At 37.6% G+C, this 19212-nt stretch overlaps 1 protein-coding gene across 10 annotated transcripts in view; it reads left to right on the top strand.

Annotated features, from left to right (window-relative positions):
* Window positions 1-19212, top strand: part of CACNA2D1 (calcium voltage-gated channel auxiliary subunit alpha2delta 1) — a 361055-nt gene that overhangs the window by 32954 nt on the left and 308889 nt on the right. For all 10 annotated transcript variants that reach the window (XR_005258952.1, XM_038153955.1, XM_038153956.1 and 7 more), the window contains exon 2: window positions 17812-17893. Coding sequence is in view for 9 of the 10 variants with exons in the window: in XM_038153955.1 (XP_038009883.1) it covers window positions 17812-17893 (82 nt within the window). In the remaining variant the exon portion in view is untranslated. The remainder of the gene's footprint in view (window positions 1-17811; window positions 17894-19212) is intronic.

The raw sequence follows: 19212 nt of genomic DNA on the forward strand, positions 1-19212 counted from the left end.
TATTCATGAATCATTGCAAAAGACCTCTCTGTAAAGTTGTGTTTATATGTAAAGTTGTGTGTGTATATACAGATGCATATACAGACATACGCAGCCATTTAAAGAACTCAGAGATTTGTTTAAAACTACTTTGAAAATACTAACATTTCTCATGTAGTTTCTTTTTGCTACTGAAAGTTAGAAATATTTTATTACTTTTCTACATATAATCATTTAAAAAAACCTTTGTAAAACTGCTGTAAGAGCTATTTTATGGTTTTGTAATGAGCACTGTCTGCTGAATTCTTATATCAATCCAGTGGCCACTGTCCTACATGAATGCTTGAGAGCAAATATCCATCACTATAATTTATCTTAAAGCACACAGTATTGAACAGTATTGAAACAGGAGCTCATCAAATTCCCCAAAAGAATTGCAAACAGAAGCTGCAATTACTGTTGTTTTGCTGCTTCCAGCATGTCAAGCTCCATATTATAAATGCCTTTACTTTGTGCAGTAGAGTGTTCATTCTGTTGCAAGGAATTCTGGTTGTTTACTTCTAACACTCAAAGACTATGTTGAACAATTTGAGTATGTGCTGTGATTTTCCTTGGGGTGCTTCCTTATTTAGTGATGCAATTTTAATGTGCATCATTAGTTAGAGTGGCTTTTTGCTTAAAGAAATTGATTATGTAGAGCCATGGAAGCAATCATGATTGTGAAGGCAGTAGGTAGCCAATAAAAGTGGACAGTCGGTGAAAGTATTTTGTAGCTTTCCATCTTTTGGAAACAGAGCTATTTCCTGAAAGGAAAAAAAAAGGTACAGACAACAGAGAAACTAAATGTTTGCATTCAACAACATTTTTGTCTTTCTCTGATATCAGATTTGAGGTTTTGGGGTTTTTTTAATCTTCCTTCTTTCACTTTGTTTAAAGAATTTTTAGGGAAAATGAAAATGGTTGTGTTTTGCCCAGAGCACATGTGTAAGTTCACATCATCATTTTCAAAATTATTTTTTAAAAAAATAAGAAGAACTTACTGAAATGCCTACTGATAATTCATTTTCTCTCTCTTTAGTTAGGCTTCAGTGAGTGCAGTGAAAGAATCCTCTAATTTAAGCCCTTAAACGGTGGAATTATTTGCAGTAAGATTTTTACTGGATCAATAGAATTTGGCTGAAAGGAACCTGTCATATCATCCATTTTTTCTTTGCTTAAGGCTAAGACCATGTTATGTGAGCCTTAAAAATACAAAGTGTACCATGTGTGTCTCCTAGGTAGTGGGGGCTTGAGTTTATGGCTGATGAAGCAGTTAAACCATTGAGTAGACTGTGCACAGTCGTAGGAATGACCAGCAAAGGATTAATAGATGTCCACACAAACCATCTGTAGCACAAACCACCTTTAGCAGAAGATGTGTGGACCAAGAGACAAACCAGTAGGAATATAACAGCACACAGCACAAATGAAACTCATGCTTTTTGCTAGTTGTTGGACCTTGGGAATGTGTTTAGCATTAGGCTAAACCAATGAACTCAGCGCTATCCATATGATAGAAGCTGAGAACTATTGGAAGAGGCCATGAGCCAGTGCATGAGGAACTTCATAATTTTGTGTAAAATAGAGCAGTAGTTTGGGTTATTCATATTAAGCTACAAGACAACTAACCTCAGTACTTCTCCAAGTTTTATGCTTTCTGGCATGGTGCCATGAATATAAAAGCCTTATAGGAGATCTCAAGTGTTAAATTTTCTGACTGTGTAAGGAGTGGTATTTCCCTAAAGGAGGTGTGAATAGACACAGCTCTGGAAGAATTAGTTGGGACCACTCCATGAAATCCTGTGGCCTGGAGTGCCTGAAGATGGCATGGGGAAATCAGAGAACTGTTTGCCTCTGAGTTGTTCTGTGTTGTGGGAGAGGCAAGCTTGGAAAGGAGCTGGGACCATCTTATTTAATCCATAATCAAATAGCTTTAGAAAGAAATAATGGCTTAAAATTTAAATATAGCCCCACACAAAGCTATTTGTTGGCTTTTCTTTTGAAATTTCAAATACTTTGTTGGTTAATGTGAGTTTTTTCAAGTGGAATAGTAGGACTTGGCTTTTTGGTATTACCATGTCACACTTGGGGTGGAAGTTTTTAAACCCAGTCAACTCATACCGGAGTAAAAGTACTGCAAAATAATGCAGCCTAAGATAACTCTTTTACTGCATCAACTGAGTGCTGATTTGAGTGGATATGGAGAGATACAACCACTCTGAATGGTTTTGCTTGCTGCTTTGCTCAGAATATCAGGGGACTGGAGAGTTTAGAGGTTTGAACTAAGATATTTCTGCTCCCACTTATTTGCCCAACAGTCTAGTGGATTCATGACCAGGATGGTGATTCTTTTCATGGTTGTGCCATGATTTCCTTTATGATTTGGCAGGTTAGTTGTAATTTGTTTAGCCTTTCAGGAAATACCTATTTGGAGCTTGTAGTGTTGACAAAAGGCCAATAAGCATAACAAAGAGGGAGGTCCCTTTCACTTGTCCAGATGAGTGATAACAAATAAAAGGTCAACTTCACATTTCATAGGTCATTTACTTTTTTCTTGTGGGAACAAAGTCAATCTGCCCACTTTCCCTCCTTGAGACCACTGCCACTGGACTGTGTGAATGATGATGTGACTTCTTGTGCTGACATGCTTTTTGGACTGGCATTTGAAAGGGCATGACAAAAGTCATGAGTCAAAGGCGTAAATGTGCATTTGCTAAATGTTAAATCATTTTAGGGGGAGCAAGAGACAACTTCAGGGTATCCCATCAGAAGAGAGAATACTGCAATCTCTTTATAACAGTGATTCAGGTTTCACAGTTTGCTAGTCCAGAACATGCTACTTGATTTTTTTTTTTTGTATCTAGCATTGGCAAGGGTATGGTAACTGAGCTGCCAATATCTTGTTTGCAAAGGAAAGCTGATAGCCATCAGATACTTTTACAGCACGTTTTCAATATCTCATTGTTGTACACTATAAAAAGAGAGTGTGTATGTAGAAACGCTTTGTATTGTGACATTAAAGTTTGTATACATGGACCTTTCTTCTCAGTTAACACTATTTAGGGGGCTGGTACCTGAATATGACACTATCTCTAAGAATTTCATTACTTTTTGACTGAAGTCTGTTACTCTGTTCTTTGGCCTTTTCATGTTTTGTCTCCATTTATTTTATCAAGAGCTGCTATTAACTGTCTCAAGAAAGGATTTCTACAGTGTTAAAGAACAGGATAATAGACCTGTATTGTGTGTGCAGTAATACTTCTCTAGGTGTCTGACTCTAGTGCTGTTTTTGTATTGGAAATGATGAGAAGCTGGTGTTTTATGATAAGTTTTTATCATAAACCATGGTTTATAAATGTCTCATTTTGTTGTTGCAATGTGAAAGTAATTTATTCAGAGAAACAGGAGAACTATAAAAGATTTATACATAATTAGGAGTTTAACTTGACTAGAAATGTCAACATTTTTCTCCCCAAATGCTCTTCTGTGAAAGTACTGTCCTCTTTCCCTTTGAGGACATACAGTAGCCTACATAAATCAAAGTATTAAGTTGATGAAATATTAAACACAAATTCTAAACTTTCATTAAAGTGGTCTGTTACCTTTGTAAGACTGAAAGCTATCTCATCCTTCTTATCTAAAGTATCATCAGTTGTACTGCAAGCAACAGATCCCACGTAGCACAGCACTCTGTTCTAAATGAAAAGAGGTTATGTTTCAGCAACATGCTTAGAAAGGGGAATAAATTGATAAAATTTAGATTGTGCTGCTTTGTTTTGTGCTAAGGGCCTTTTAAACATCAGCTGATCTCAGAATGCTTTCAGGATAGTCTTCTGCAATCATGATTGCTAGTACACAGAAAGGATGTGCTAATTCCACAAATGGAAGCTGATCAGATGTCTCTGTTCCCCTTCTCCTGTAGCCACACAGATGGGGTGGTTGTGGACGTGGCAGGCTGGCCCATTCTCAAACTCTCACTTGAATTTGAGAGGGGGATTCTGTTGAGAGAGGCAGATTGACAATTTAGTGTAGGAATGGGGTTTCTGTGCAAAAAAAACTATGAGGATTTAGACTTCTGTGAAAGCCACTGTGCTATGTACCCCATGATACAATCCTGAGGCACAGCTCAGAAGCCCATTTCAGGCACTCGACCTTCCCACACAATGGCAAGAGGCAGAAACTTCAAAATAGGAAATTCAGAAAACCTGCAGCAAGAATCTAAAGTAGACACAAATGTCCCTTCAATTGTTATTAATGTAATGGAGGTTGGGTACACAGATTCCTCAGACACTGAAAAATATCTCAGGCTTGTACTAGGAAAACATTCAGAGATGTCATCTATGCTCCATAGCACTAAGCACTGTGTAAAGTTACAGTACAGATACAGCCTCTATCTATGATCATGTAACAGAGAACTAAAGGTGTATCAGTCAAACAAACCACTTTTAGTTCTTGCCAGATTAACATATCTTGTCTGCACAAAGCACCTGCCTGTTACTGCTGCTTAACTTTTACTCATTGAAATCATTGAGATTGGTTGCCTTTAGTACCTCCTGAAGCTGGGCTAATACTTAAAGGGCTGTTATCAGCTCTCTCAACCCAGTAAAAGTCAAGGTAAAATAAAAAATATTCTGAACATTACATGTCATATAAATACAGATCAAAGCCCTTGAATCTCAGGCCTGATTGAAGATTTCTGTGCAATCTTAACGAGAATCCTTGACAAAATTCATCTAATTGGGTTAGTGCTTGGTTGGAGGCAGTTTTATTTGAGTTACACAGGTTGTGTAAGGTGTTCAGCTACTACAAATTTATGAAAAATATTTGTGTGTGAGAGAGTATTTTGAAATAAGCGAGTGGCACACACCTTACTGTGCTGTGAATTTTATTTCAACATGCAGGTAATGGAAGAGGTAAGAAAGAACTTTGATATACAAAATGCTAGCCTAACATGTCAGATACAGAGAAAAGTTAAAAGAAAAGCATGAGAAATATGCTTATGTAGAAGGTACAGATTGTGACACTGTGAATGAGTGTCTGGCAAAGATATGGATGGCTCTGCTGTTTCAGAGCTATCTTCATGGTGAACACAGTTGTATGAAAGTTTTTGCCTTCCCTCCCATCTGGAGAATGTTACATATTCAGAGCTCTTGAGGCATTCAGTGTATCCTTGGAATCTTGTATGTTGTCACAGCAAAATTGTATTACAGTCCTGACAATGAAGAGAAATGCAGAAACTGCACCTAGCTTAAAAGATTCCTTCATCTTCCTCTAATGCTATCGACAGCTTTTGCGCTAAGCAATTTGGAAACTGCCTGGGGTAGCATTTTATAAATAAAATTTTCAAAAGTTGAAATGTACTCATTTACAGAGGTCTATCTAAATTAGGCAATTCAATCTTTTAGTTTGTGCTTTTGTAATATAAGAGCTGTCCCTTCATTTCCTGCATTCCTACTTTCTGTCCCTGCCATCTATTATTCCCTTCTACTTACCAACACCCAGCCAAGCCTAAATAAATGCAGCATGACACCCCAGAGTTCATATTTTCCCTGCTTGTCAAGCTGTTTCTTATTTTCTTATTTTCTGTTGCCTGAATACTTCCTATCTGTGTCTTTTAAATATTCTGCAGCTACTTCTGATAACCCAGGTTACAACCAAGGCATCTCTTTACTTGTCACAGTGCAGATTGCAGCATGGCAGAGGCAGCCTGTGGTAGAGGCTTGTGTTCTTTGCATTATCACATCCAAATTACTGTCGTTTCTATTTGTAAACCCTTATATCACCCTTCCTTCCTTCCTTCCTTCCTTCCTTCCTTCCTTCCTTCCTTCCTTCCTTCCTTCCTTCCTTCCTTCCTTCCTTCCTTCCTTCCTTCCTTCCTTCCTTCCTTCCTTCCTTCCTTCCTTCCTTCCTTCCTTCCTTCCTTCCTTCCTTCCTTCCTTCCTTCCTTCCTTCCTTCCTTCCTTCCTTCCTTCCTTCCTTCCTTCCCTTCCTTCCTTCCTTCCTTCCTTCCTTCCTTCCTTCCTTCCTTCCTTCCTTCCTTCCTTCCTTCCTTCCTTCCTTCCTTCCTTCCTTCCTTCCTTCCTTCCTTCCTTCCTTCCTTCCTTCCCTCCCTCCCTCCCTCCCTCCCTCCCTCCCTCCCTTTTTTAAAATGAATTCAGTACTTTCCTAGATCAGTATCAGTGAATCTGTAATTGATTGGTAGTTCACTTCCTTCAGAACAGCTAACAACACTGTTCTGGATTAACACTTTTCTTAATGAAATATTGTCTATGACTCTGAAAACTTAAAACTCCAGTGCTTTTTACTGGGAATTTGAAACAGAGAACAAGGCGCTGGAAAAGAAAAAGAAAAGCACCTTCCTGACATGTCTGTTTTGCGTAATACAAAATGACATTATTTTAGCAGTTGACTTTTTTTCCTTTGCTCTGTGTAATGACTGCTAGAGATACTGATTTAATCAACCAACCGTGCAAACACAATGATTGTGAACCAGATCGTTGTGAAGCAAACAAATGTTTCACAGTAAATTGCCAAGGGATACCAGCTACTCTGCTCTGGTTTTGCTCAAATAGATTGTCTTTTAAGCAGCTGCCTCATGAAAAGCCTTTGTTATGTATGGACCTTTAATCAAAATGTCACTAAATCCTGCATTCTGGGATGCTTCATTTGAAACACATCCAATGTTCTTATTTATTAAATTGTCCACTGTCGAATCCAGCCACCATTATCCCTAGTAAGCAAAGATGGATGAGGGAGTGACAAAAAGCTTGTGTCACAGCCGAGATCAGTTGTGTGTGTGTGATGTCTTGATCTGTTTGTACAACCCTCTTGGGGACCATTGGGCAATTAAGTTCACCCATTTCAAACACGGCCTTTTCTGTACACTCTGATTTGATAGGAGAATGGGCAATTCCCAGTAATGACTGCTACATCAATTATATTGCATTGTATTGATGTTTAATTAGAGAATGTGTTGAAAATGGGGAAGGGGACAACTGGAAGAGGGGAGGGTTGTCTCCCAAGTAAATGTCAGAGACCTTTCCTTAATAGCCTGTCTTTTAAATGTGCATTGAATGCACTGACAAGCGCTGTGGCCTTCTGACCTTCAAGCATTTACCCCTGCCTGAGAAAGGAGAGCGAAGCTGCTTTGAGAAGGAATTGTTTTAGAGCTGAATTACATTTAGTGTCATTCTTGTTCAGCTTTTCTGTGAAGTGACCCTTACAGCCCTTTGGCCCCATGTGCACAGTTGGAAACCATTTCTGTGCCTGAGCTTTCTGAATCAAACACTTGCAGTCTCTTCAAACAGCCTTTCAAAAGTGAAACTCGAACATCATGAACGTGAACTCTTATTTTTCTAGGGTTTATTTAAGTAATCTATAAGAGTTCTTTAAAAGAAAAATAATGAAGCCAAGGCTTTTGTGTCACTCAGACAATGACATTAAACACTATCCTTCAATCTCCAGTTTCTTCAGATTTAAGAAAAGTGCTGTAAATTGCAAATGGAGGATTACAACAGAAATATAAGACCTGCACAGTTGTTTATGACTGAACTGGCCTGCAACACCTGACACCAGCCATTTCTAAAGGTTAATTTTCTAAAGCAGAAGATTGCAATATGGTTTTGGTTTCTGCTGGTTCTTTACTGGGTAATTGCATTGAAATTTTCTGGTAGTTTACAGTATGCTAGCACTTCTTATTCACAGCTGCTCTCTCTAACACCCTGGAGAAACAGCCATGGGTTTAATTCATCTAAGGTTCTTCTGCACCAGCCTGTGCAGGCATTGTCCTGCTCCTGTGATCAGGAGTCCTGACCTTATGTTTTCAAGACAGAAAACTGCAGTGTGTGTGAGGGGGAAACACACTGACAATCTCTTGAACCAGGAGGAAAGGAATGCATTGCTTATTTCTCGTATACTATTATCCTTTTCGCACAGCCATTAATATGCATGTGCATCCCAGGAACAACGATGCGCCAGCTGCGCCTTTAGCAAAAACTCCGTGTAATTCAGCATGACTTTACGAAATGGAAAGAATTTAAAGACAGTGTGGCTATGCTAATTTTGATGTTAATTTCTGTAGGAACTTAATATTCTATGTCATTCTTTTGCCTGTGCAATAATCTCTGCTCTGCATCTTCTGGCATGATATTTTTATTTTAAATGGCAGCACTGAATGCAGATTGTGTGTATCTTTCAGAATATGGAGTCAGTTCAGGTCTTTCCAAAAAAAGAAGTTTCCTTATTACTCTAAATGCTATTACTGCACATGCCACAGGAGTGGCACATTAGGGTGGTGACAACTTTGCACATTGGCAGTCAGGCTTTGAAAGAAAGAATATATTTGCAAAGGAAATATTTGGAAATGTTTTTTCAGCTGATTAATTTGGATGCACAGCTTTCAAGTTATATGCTTTGGAGTACACTGTACAATAAAAAATTTGAAGCATTTAATTTAAAATAATATAATAAATTAGAAGAAGAGTAGCTGTACATTGATGGTGTATATTTGGAGTCAGGTGGGATTTTTATCTTAGACTACATAGGTTTATCAGAAGGTGACATTCTGATATCTGATGTAATAGATGTTTTATTTATGAAGCCTTGACATTATTAAACAAGGGGGATCAGCACCAGAGAAAAATGCATTTGAAAAGAGGTTATAAAATGTGAAGCTTGCTACCAAACAGCTCATAGTTGTGTAAAAAAACCCCTTTTACCAACCTTTATTTCTTTTTTTTTTTTTTTGGTGCTTAAATGATCATAGAATATTCTCAGTATGAATTTCATATTAAATAGTTGTTATAAATAATTTATCTTTTAGATAATTTTAACAATTTCATATAAACTTATAAGGAAGATTCTCCATATACAATCATGGCCTATTTTTCAGAGCACATAAACACCTGCTTGTTTTTAAACATTTCTTATTTTTTACTTTTAGCTTTTACATTTAGGCAAGTGGCAAACGCAGAATAATAGACTTGATGTCCAGGATCTGAGAGCAGCCTCCCAGTTGTGCTGTGTACTTCAATTCTGTGGTTAGTGTGACTTGCATAGGGGAAATTACTCACCTGCTCCTGTACCTTGCTGCAACAGAGCACAGTCTGGGTACTTCAGGGTTTTGCTGGTGCCAGTGTCAGTCCTGGGTGTTGGACTTCTGCTGCTGCAGCCAAAGCCTACATCAAACTATCAGATAAAAATAGAGAAATGAGTAACTCAGCTCCCTGATGATGTTGTCATTGCCTTAGTTGCACTTGCCTAATATATTCTAAGAGAGGCAAAGTACTTTAATACTATTTTTTCCCACTAAACCTCCCCCCCAAAATTTAAAAACAAACAAACAAACAAACTTGATTTTAAATAAGGGTGTGGATTTATACCTCAATTCCCTGAAGGTCAGTGAGAAACACTGATTGAAGACTGCATCCATCTGTTGCTAAACTCAGGAGAATCTTTGCTGTTCAGCTCCTCAGAAGTGTAGGTGATGACATAATGAGGTGAACACAGGGTCATTTCTCTCAAGGCTTATCTTGACATTTCTGTAAGTATAACTTAAACCAAAACAGCAGATCAAACTAACTGCAGGCTTTAAGGAGATAAATGTATGTGTCTTATTGTGGTGGCCTGTACAATTTATTCAGTATGAAGAACAGACAAGTCCAGTACATAAGTGCAGCTTCTGCATTAAATATGAGTGAAAACAAGATTCTGAAGCGGTCTGGGCATAAATTGGGTGGCTTAGATGAAATACTCATGCAGTCAAATCAGTGCACATATGTGATTATGAATATGTTCCTGGTTTGTATGAATCTCAGGTTTATTCCTTTAATCTTTTCTTTACTGGTATCCAGTGTATCATATTTTAATATCCTTTTTTTTTTTTTTTTTTTTTACTAGTGTTAAAATGTAATGCTTATTAGTGTGGGGAAGAAGTAATTTCAATATAAATTATGATTAAAGTATGAGTGTGATATGTTAAACACTACTGATAAAGTAATTGTTTGCCTGAAATGTCTTAGCAAAATTGTGCTGTTAAGCACTTTGTAAAATTCCATTACAACTGAGATTTATTTTTCAATCATTTTTTAAGACATGCCTTTTTATTCTCCAAAGGCATTATGCTATTAACAGATTTTCCATATAATACAGAACCATCAAAAATAGCAGCATTTACATCTTAATTTGCATAAGAACTTGCTCCTGATCCAGATTCCATTGTTGAAGTACTGGAATAACTGCAGTGATGTATGTGAGATTCAATTTCAGTCTCCTTCTTACCACATTGCATGTATAATTTTAGTGGAATATCTGTGTTTTTACTGGGGAAATTTTACTGAGACCAGATTGCATTAAAGAGTGTCCAGTTGCAGTGGATACTCTTTAATTACCAGTTATCAGAGCTGAAGCAAAGAGGTGATGAGAGGCATATTACCTGCTCTTTTAGGGATCTCTGGTGGGTGCAAGTACATCCAGGTCCCTCCAGCGATGTCTTTCCTCTGTGAGATCTATGTCCTTGGCCATATGTTAGACCATTTCAATTTACAATTAAATGCCTGCTTTTAATCTGGTACAGATTAGAAACAAATTAGGGAGTCTTCATTCTGAATTTATATTTCTCAGTCACAAAAATGGTAACTAGATTTGGAAAGTTTGCCTGCTTCCTCAGTGGTAAACAATAAATGGTACTACATGTATATCTTGTTGTAAAAGCCTTTAATGAAACATATCTGAGCTCTACTAGCAGTCATTTGAGATGAAAATTTGTTATGTCTTCTCTGTTGAACTGTTTTAGCAGTATAATTTCTGATAATTAAAACATAATCATTTTTAAGGAGTCATTTTCACAGCTTATAGCAATTTTGCAGCTGACTCTGTCAGGCTTGCAATAAAGATTGATCCTAAATTATTAAATGATATTTTGTGCAACTGTAATTTCCATGAGAGGATATTTTTCATGTTATTTTCTAGGAAGCTTTAGACTGCTAAAGAACACTTTTGGCAAAGTAAAGGGAAATATTTGTGAAGCAGAAACTATAATTATGAACGTGTAGTTAAACACCTCTTAGGCACTTGGCTCATACCGAAAAAAGTTGTAAAATAATAGGACCATGCTCTTGAAAGTGGACCCCATATTGAAGGAATTACTTCATCACTTCTGCTTAACATCTGGCTGCTTTGAAGAATCTGCTACACACCTGTTAAAATGTAAAGTGAAGATGTGCAGATGAAGAGCTGAAATATGAGGAGAGGTTATTTCAGTGAGAATGAGCAGCAGTCAGTGCGTCCAACCTCTGGGTCAGAGGGGGCTCTTCCCAGATCCATCTGTGAAGCCTTCTGATGGAGGTATTTTGGCAAGGTTTTTCTGGAAGGTGAGAGCAAAACAGCCATTCAGGCTGTGCTCCGAAAGAGATATTCGGGTGAAGAAGTTAGTTTGGCCTAGAAGTCCTGGCTGAGAATGGAGAAAGGTTTCTGCTTCTATGGGCAATGGGGCAAAAGCTAAGCAGCTCATGGTGCCACTCACAGTTGACCATTTCCATCTTGAAACCTGACACTGGGACTCAGTATTCTTCTCAAAGCAGTATTTTCTCAAAGAGAAGTGCACAGAAAAGGATCTGCCGTTCGTGTGTCCTGAGCAATTGACTTGCCACTGTCTTTTGCGTGGAAGTCAGTGGTGGAACTTAAGGATCCTGAGCTGCTGGCCCAGTCAAAGGGCCATTCCTTCTCCTTCTGTCTGTACCAATGCTGCATCTCTGGATTCCTTGTTCCCAATTTATCTGTGGGACAGGGGGAGTCCTTGAAAGAACAGTCATTTGTGAATGCTCCTGAGAACTGGTTCTGTGAAGACCATGATGGAGATGAACTATGTTCATATGGAGAAGGAGTGTTTGGGGAAAAAAACATACAAAAAATGTTATACCTTCTGTGACTGGATGCCCTAACCACATAAATTAAAAGCTTAAAACCCCCAGATCTGAACATTAGAATGTCTGCTACTAAGAACCAAATGTATCCTGAAGAGATTTCTGTCTACTTTGACATTTTCTGTCTACAGAATAACAGATAGGACAGAGAAATTATGTCTTGCTTCCCAAATGTTTCCATTTGAGAAATGTAAGATAACTATTCCAAGCAAGGGTTTTACACTTTGAAATCAGGAAAGAATAAAAGGGGCCATCTGGCCTTGATCACTGGGACTGTCTTATCTTTGGGAGGTCCTTGCATGGCCAGCAGCTTGTCACATTTGGGAGGATAAGACGGTCAAAGAGGGCAAAGAAACTAATATTTCTTCTTGCCAACAAAGGAAATATATTTTCCTGTGGAGCAGAAGATGCAGAAGATTTTGTGCATCCATTTTTATGCCCAGAGATCACATAGCTTCTATATTTTCCTCGCTAAGTACACCCAAATGTCATTCACTAATCTTTGCTTTGCTTTTATTACACATTCTTCCAAATATTTATACAAAATTGTGTGATATATTTTTAAAAAATAGTTAGCACCTGATATATATTCCTGTATCACTATTGCATTGGAATAAAAGGAGGGTCTTTCACACTTGCAGAAGACACCTCTTTTCACTTAAATTTCTGAATCCTTACGTTAATTTCAAACTGTTATTTACTATGTATAGTACTTTTACTTTATAGTTATAAGTTCCTTCAAATAGTGCATTAGCAAATTTTCAAACAACAGAAAAAGGAGTATTGGAGGACTGTATGTCACCCCGAGGTGTTCATAACCATAGAAGTCTTAGAATGATGTGAGCCTGTCTTTGGATGATGAAACTGAATCCCCTCTGTGGAATCTAACTGGACTGTTACACACACTGTGGTAAGATCTGGAAAATTCACAAAACCTTAGATGGACTATTTCGCCTTCTTGTGTTTATTGTCACATATAAATTATATACCTTCTTGTGTTTATTGTCACATATAAAATATATAACCCTCTTTTATTCATTTTCTGGCTATGGAGACAGTGGACATTCAAGAGGTTAATGTGATAACAATGGGATTTTAGTAATCTTTGCATCAGTTTATTCATATCTAGCCCCTTTCATTCTGTTTTAGAATCAGTGTAATTTTGGTACATTATGAGTATTTCTTCAGTATTTTACAGAAGTTTCCTTTATTTCTCCTTCAAAAGTCTAGTTGTCTGTAAATCTATCCATTTGTCTCCATACCTGAAAGATAAGTGCTGTCAGCTAAGATCATGAAAAAAAATTAGTGCTATTTAAAATCATTAGTTGTGTAGTGAGAGGTGTAAAGGTGTAAATGCAGAACATGGGTAATTTCTGGGTAGAATCTTAGTAATTCGATTGTAACTTCCATTCACATGCCTTCTATTACTTACTATAAGAATTTCTATTTGCCCTTTGGTGTTGCCTAAGAAAAAGAATGTCTGTGAAGCCTGCTGCTATGATAATTTCGTGGCCTTTTCTCCCTCCTTCACTAACAGCAAATCTTCTTAAAAACATCTAAATCTGAAAGTGAAGGCTTTTTTTGAACAAGAAAATAAAGTGGGGTTAGGCTGAAAAAATATATCAAGGCTTTCTCTCTCAGTTCCCGAAACTAGTCTCATTTATCTTCATTTTCTGAACATCACTTTACAATTGAACCAGCAGCAGTGTGTTAAGTATTTTTTTTCCTTTCTGATAATCAGAGAAATATTGACCTATTTTGAAAACACTTCTTCCTCTCACTACTGACAGCTTTCATTACTTCAATTGTTGCTATTTTTATATAAAAGAGCTATAAAGGAGCTTGAGCTGAATGTAACCTTAACTGTAGAGGACTGGATGTGGATCGCCAACATACCACGTGACTTAGATTGTCAGAGTTAAGGTTTAACCTTGCCTCTTTAGATTATAATATATTATCCAAGCAGAAGTCAGCTAATGGACCTTAAATTAGTGTGAGTGGTCTAGAAAGATACGGCATATCATTACATGAATCTACCTTCCTTGAAGTCAGCAGAAAAATACTGCATCAGTTTCAGTAGAGGAAAAAAAAGGTTATAGCCAGGTTACTTTGCATCGAGACATCTTGGTTTCTTTTACCCTTGTAATTGAGCAGTGCTGTGTTCTGCAAGTACAGGTTTAATATAAAAATAGGTTTTAAATAGGTTTTAATGAAATTAAAAGAAAGATTTTTTTTTTTTCAGTCTAGCATGTGCTATATTTAGTTCTGCCTGGAGTGTGGCTTGGGGTGTACCTGTGAAAATCCTTTGACTTTAGCAAATAGAATTGTCCTGCTTTAAAAAAAAAAAGAGAAAAAATACAATAAGAAAAGGAAGAAAACAAAATCTTTGTGTGCTGTCAGAATAGCTGTTTCACTAAGTTGGCTGATCATGTAATGTGGATGGATGGCTCTTTAGTGTTTTGGCTACTTTATCATCAATCTGATCACAGCCCAGGTGACAGGAGCAGGTAGGTACCTTCTAATCCCCCAGTAAATGACTCGTGTCTGTCTATCTTTAATCAGACAGCTCCCTCCATCATTTATATCACTTGGAAGTTGCTGTGGGAAGGCATGTGAACACTCCTTTTGTCTTGTCACTGCTTCATACAGGGGCAACTTTTGTGTGGGAGTAAGGGGTTACTGTCAATTGTCCTGCAGAACATAATCACCTTACAATAGGTGATACACCCATTGCAATGTTTGTGCCAAACTAATAATGATAGGAACAAACCAGCCTTTTGTACAGGCTTTCTGTTGCTGCCCTTTGCAGGAAAAAAAAAAAAATTGCTGCTGCTTCTTTAAGTCATGGGGACTCCCCTTTGCTGTGACAGCTTTCCAATTGTTAAATAAACTCTGACCATGAACAGCTGTCAGACAGATATTGCACTGCAGGCTTCAGTTAAAAGGAGCACCAGACAAGCTTTTTAGTGCCTAAAGGCCCTTATTTGTTTTGTTTTAAAGACACACTTAAAAAAAACCCAAAACCACAATGAGATAATACGAGTCTTTCAATGGAAATGAAAAACAAAAAACATTGCATTTTATATGCTCTGTGCAATTTTTTTGGTGAAAGTTATAGAATGTGAGTATGTGCATTTCTGAGAAAAAGCCTGTGTGGAGCATGAAATGTCTCAAATGTACACTTTTGTCTGGTAGCAAGGTAGGAAATCGAGATGCAGAAATCCTGACATTAGACTTTATAAATACTACTAATCATATTCAAATTCTTGTGGGAAAGCAAGAGGAATTATATTGAGCTTCCTCAAAGTCACAGCATGTGATTTTATCATTTCTTCTTTTGACAGTAATCTAGCTCAACACTTCTGATGTTATTGCTTTTTGTCATCTGAACAATTTGATCTGGTTGAAGATGTCCTTGCTCATTGCAGGGGATTGGACTGGATGACCTTTAAAGGTCCCTTCCAGCCCATTCTATGGTTCCGTAATTCTGTGATAATGTTGCACCCTGATGTACAGCAAAAATAAAAATTTTGTACAAGCAAAAATAAAAAAAAAATAAAAAAGGACAGTTTTCACTACAGAAGGTCTAACAGACTAACTCCAATATGCAAGAAAATCATCTCAAGGTAAATATATAGTGAATATATTGGAAGAAACCTCATAAATTACATTAAAATTACAGCTGGGGAGGGAGATTGCCATTAAGTTAGGAAGATGTACTTCCTCCTATTCAGTTTACAGGCTGATACTCTCTACCCTTACCTGACTAAAAGTCAAGCTGGAGAACTTGGACTAGGAATCAAAGTTGACCACAGCTCCACTAGAAGATATTTAGAAGATAGGTTCAGCTCACCTGGCTGAGGAGAGAGTGAGTCAGCTCTGGATGTGCCTTTTCCCATTGACATTAAAGCAGAAGCCTAGCTCAAACACAAAATAAAACAAAAACTAGTCCTGGTGATTAATTTCAAAAGGCAAGGTGTGGGCTAATTTTGTGGAGGCAGGAGTTCTAGACAATATATTAAGAAGTATTTATTGAAAAATCAATATTTTTTCATGTTAAAGAGAAAATATGGTACATATTTCATTTACAAGTAATAGTAAGTAATTACTGATTTTAAGTGTAGCTTCTTCCAAAATTTCAAATTTAAGTAATTAACTAGCTAACTAACTAACTGGTTAACTAACAAATTAGTTAACTAATATGTGTCTTCACCATTCCAGTTTTGTTTCAAGACAGAGAGGAATATCTCTAGTAAAAAATATAAAGCAGTAGGAAATGGAAAAAGTCAATTTAAAAATCAATCCTCCCAGATTTTTTCTATCGACTCCTGTTAGAAATAACACCCACAATTTTTATAACTGAAATGGATCATAAAAAAATCTCAGGGTGTTCAATTATTTATTTTATGCCTTTGAAAACACTTTTGGGTAATGGGTTTCACTTTTTCACCTTTCATTTGCTTCATTCTTCCACTCAGCAAAACGGAAACCATTCAAAAATGGAAAATGATAACATTTTCTTGTTTGTGCTTGTACTTGTGCTTTTGAGTCAATACACTTCGCACAGATGCAGATGATTGCCTTAAAGCTATGGTAAACAATGCACCATAGTTTTAAAGAAACTGATTTCTACACAGAACTAAATGTTTATATAATATAGAGCTTTATGGAGACTTGAACCAGGAAATTAATTTATTTTATTTCAATTTTTGGAAAGCAAAGTATAGAAGGGAAGGTTTGGGAGCAGTACACACCAACAGTGGAATTAATTGCTACAGTCAATGCAAATATGATTTTTCATGTGTGAAGGAAGCATGAGGAAAGGTCCTTGAATAAAAATAATCAACTTGCGACCATAATAGAGATGGTACTCTTTGAAGATATTGGTTGTGGATTAGCAGAAAATGTATTCATTAAAGCCATGGAAAAAAGAAGTAAAGTCAGCCCTCCATCATCTTTCTTAGTCTTCCAAATTTTCGATTTTGAAGCAAAAATGGAATCTTCTTTTTTCTGTCTTTATTAATTAATTAATCTGTCATCCCTGGGGTGTGAGATTAAGGCTGGGAAATGGCTGAGATAAATGTATTTATCTGTTATAGGTTTCAGAGCAAAAAGTTGGCATAATGGCAGAGATAATTTGAGAGTTGAGTTGGACGTGAAAATTTCTGGCTAGGCAAGCAAGACAACCTTCTGAACATGGATCTTACTGGAACAGAGTTTCACCGTGGCTCCTTTCCTGCTACAGAACGTGGCATGGCACCAAAACTGTGTTGGATCCAATGCTTTTCCAGAGAGTCAGGTTTACTGGGCACAGGGAGCAGAGCAGGCACATTAGCAAATCACTTGTTCCCTGGTGACAGCAGCCAGGAGCAAGCGTGCCTTTCCAAAACAGCTCGTGGCCACTGCTGCCTGTCCTGCTGTTGCTTCCTTGAAGAGAGGCTACAGGCCAGAAAATCTAGTGTGGTTTGTAAGCCTGCTTCCAGCTGCTGTTTTTCTCTGCACTGTCTGTTGGGAGAAGGACCTTGGGGCACTCAGGAGAGGCGTTTCTGGTAGTGAGCTGCAGGGCAGGCAGGTTTTCTGGTAGGTAGTGTGCCAGCTCTGTTGTGGGGATCTTTGCTGCAGCTTGGCTACAGAGGTATGATGGCACTCTTGGGTTTAGAGGTGGCATAGCATGGTGGCCACCGCAGACAGCTGTATGAACAGATTCAGGTCAACAAGGCTAAGTAGAAGAAAAACCTCAAAAAGAAGTCTTTTATGTTTTGTATTGAACTTTATCCCTTTTATTTTTTCTCTTTTTCTGTGCTATATGCTTGTATGCCATTTCCATTTGTCAGTGATCTGACTGGATGCCTCTGTTTTCTGTTTTCTGCAGGATAAAAGCATGGGTGGATAAGATGCAAGAAGATCTCGTGACGCTCGCACGAACTGCAAGCGGAGTGGACCGGCTTGCTGAAGTAAGAAGAGGTGTCCTAGGCTGCTGTAACTAGAAAGTGAAGGGCTTGCATCTTCCAGGCTTTACAATCATTTCATCCCAACATACAAAAATGATTTTGGGGGATTAAACTCTGCAGTGCTTACTGAGGGAGAAATGAAGAACAGACATCCATCAATTCACTCTCAGTGTTGCAGCACTTCCTCATTGATATAATATTTAATCAGCTTTGCAGTATCAGACATAAGGCTTGCCTTTGTTGCAACACTTCCACTGAAGCAAACACTTTTATATTCTGTTTGTCAAATACAGTATCCAGGAAGCAACCATTCACCGTGGTGGAGAATTCTGCTCTCTATTAACAAGGGAATCTATCTTTCTGACACACATTTCATGAAATGAGGCAGCTTTTGGTTAGCAGAAACACAGATGAGAATGAAAACTACTTTTATTCAGCTGTTCAATTTAACACCAAGTTTGTTTTAGAGAAGAATTTACAAATCTCCGTTGAGGTTTTTTTTTTGTGTTATTCTTTTATTCATAGATGGTGACAACACATGTGCCATTGCAGAAAAGTGAAGGCACAATTAAGAACATGTCAGATTTACACTGCCTATACAATTTTGTATGTATGCATCACAATCCAGTATACCACCATATGATAATACATTTCCCTCTCCCTATCCCTGCACAAGAGCTATGGCTCTTTCTTTGAACTGATGGATGTCTGATATAAGGTGAAGGGAATTTTGCTGCTGCATCAGGAAACTGAGCTACAGTTTGCCAGCAAAAGCCCCTGGTGCTAGGGAACTGGATGTGAAGCCTTGAGATTGGGTTTTCAGAAAATGATTCCAAATGATCCATGAATTGGATAGCAGAAGTTTGAGCAGATAGCTTCGAAAAGTTTTCGAAGCCATTAGGAAACACACTGAAAAAATAATGTGTGAATTTGTCAGATTTAACATTGTGTATTAATGTATTCCTTTGACCTTAATGACCTTTTGTTCAGACATTCATGTCTTGTGTGTATCCTGTCCCAGAAGGACATTTTGTCTTTACTGACTATAAGAGGAGGTTGGATGATTAGCTCAGATGTCCATTAGCTCAGATGAGATCACCACTGTCTTATAAAAGGAAGGGCTGTGTCACTGCACATAAATGAAGATTGCAGAGTTTATTTTAGTTCTGGCCTTTTCTAATACTTGGCTGCATCATATTGCAACAGAATTTAAGGCAGATGCTTTAGATGCATGTTTTAATCTTTAAAAACCATAAACAAACTGAAAACAAAATCTTGAAATCCTAACACAAACCGTCAGATTCCTACAAGCATGGGTTTCC

The sequence above is a fragment of the Motacilla alba genome, chromosome 1A (assembly GCF_015832195.1).
Source record: "Motacilla alba alba isolate MOTALB_02 chromosome 1A, Motacilla_alba_V1.0_pri, whole genome shotgun sequence".
Classification (NCBI taxonomy): domain Eukaryota; kingdom Metazoa; phylum Chordata; class Aves; order Passeriformes; family Motacillidae; genus Motacilla; species Motacilla alba.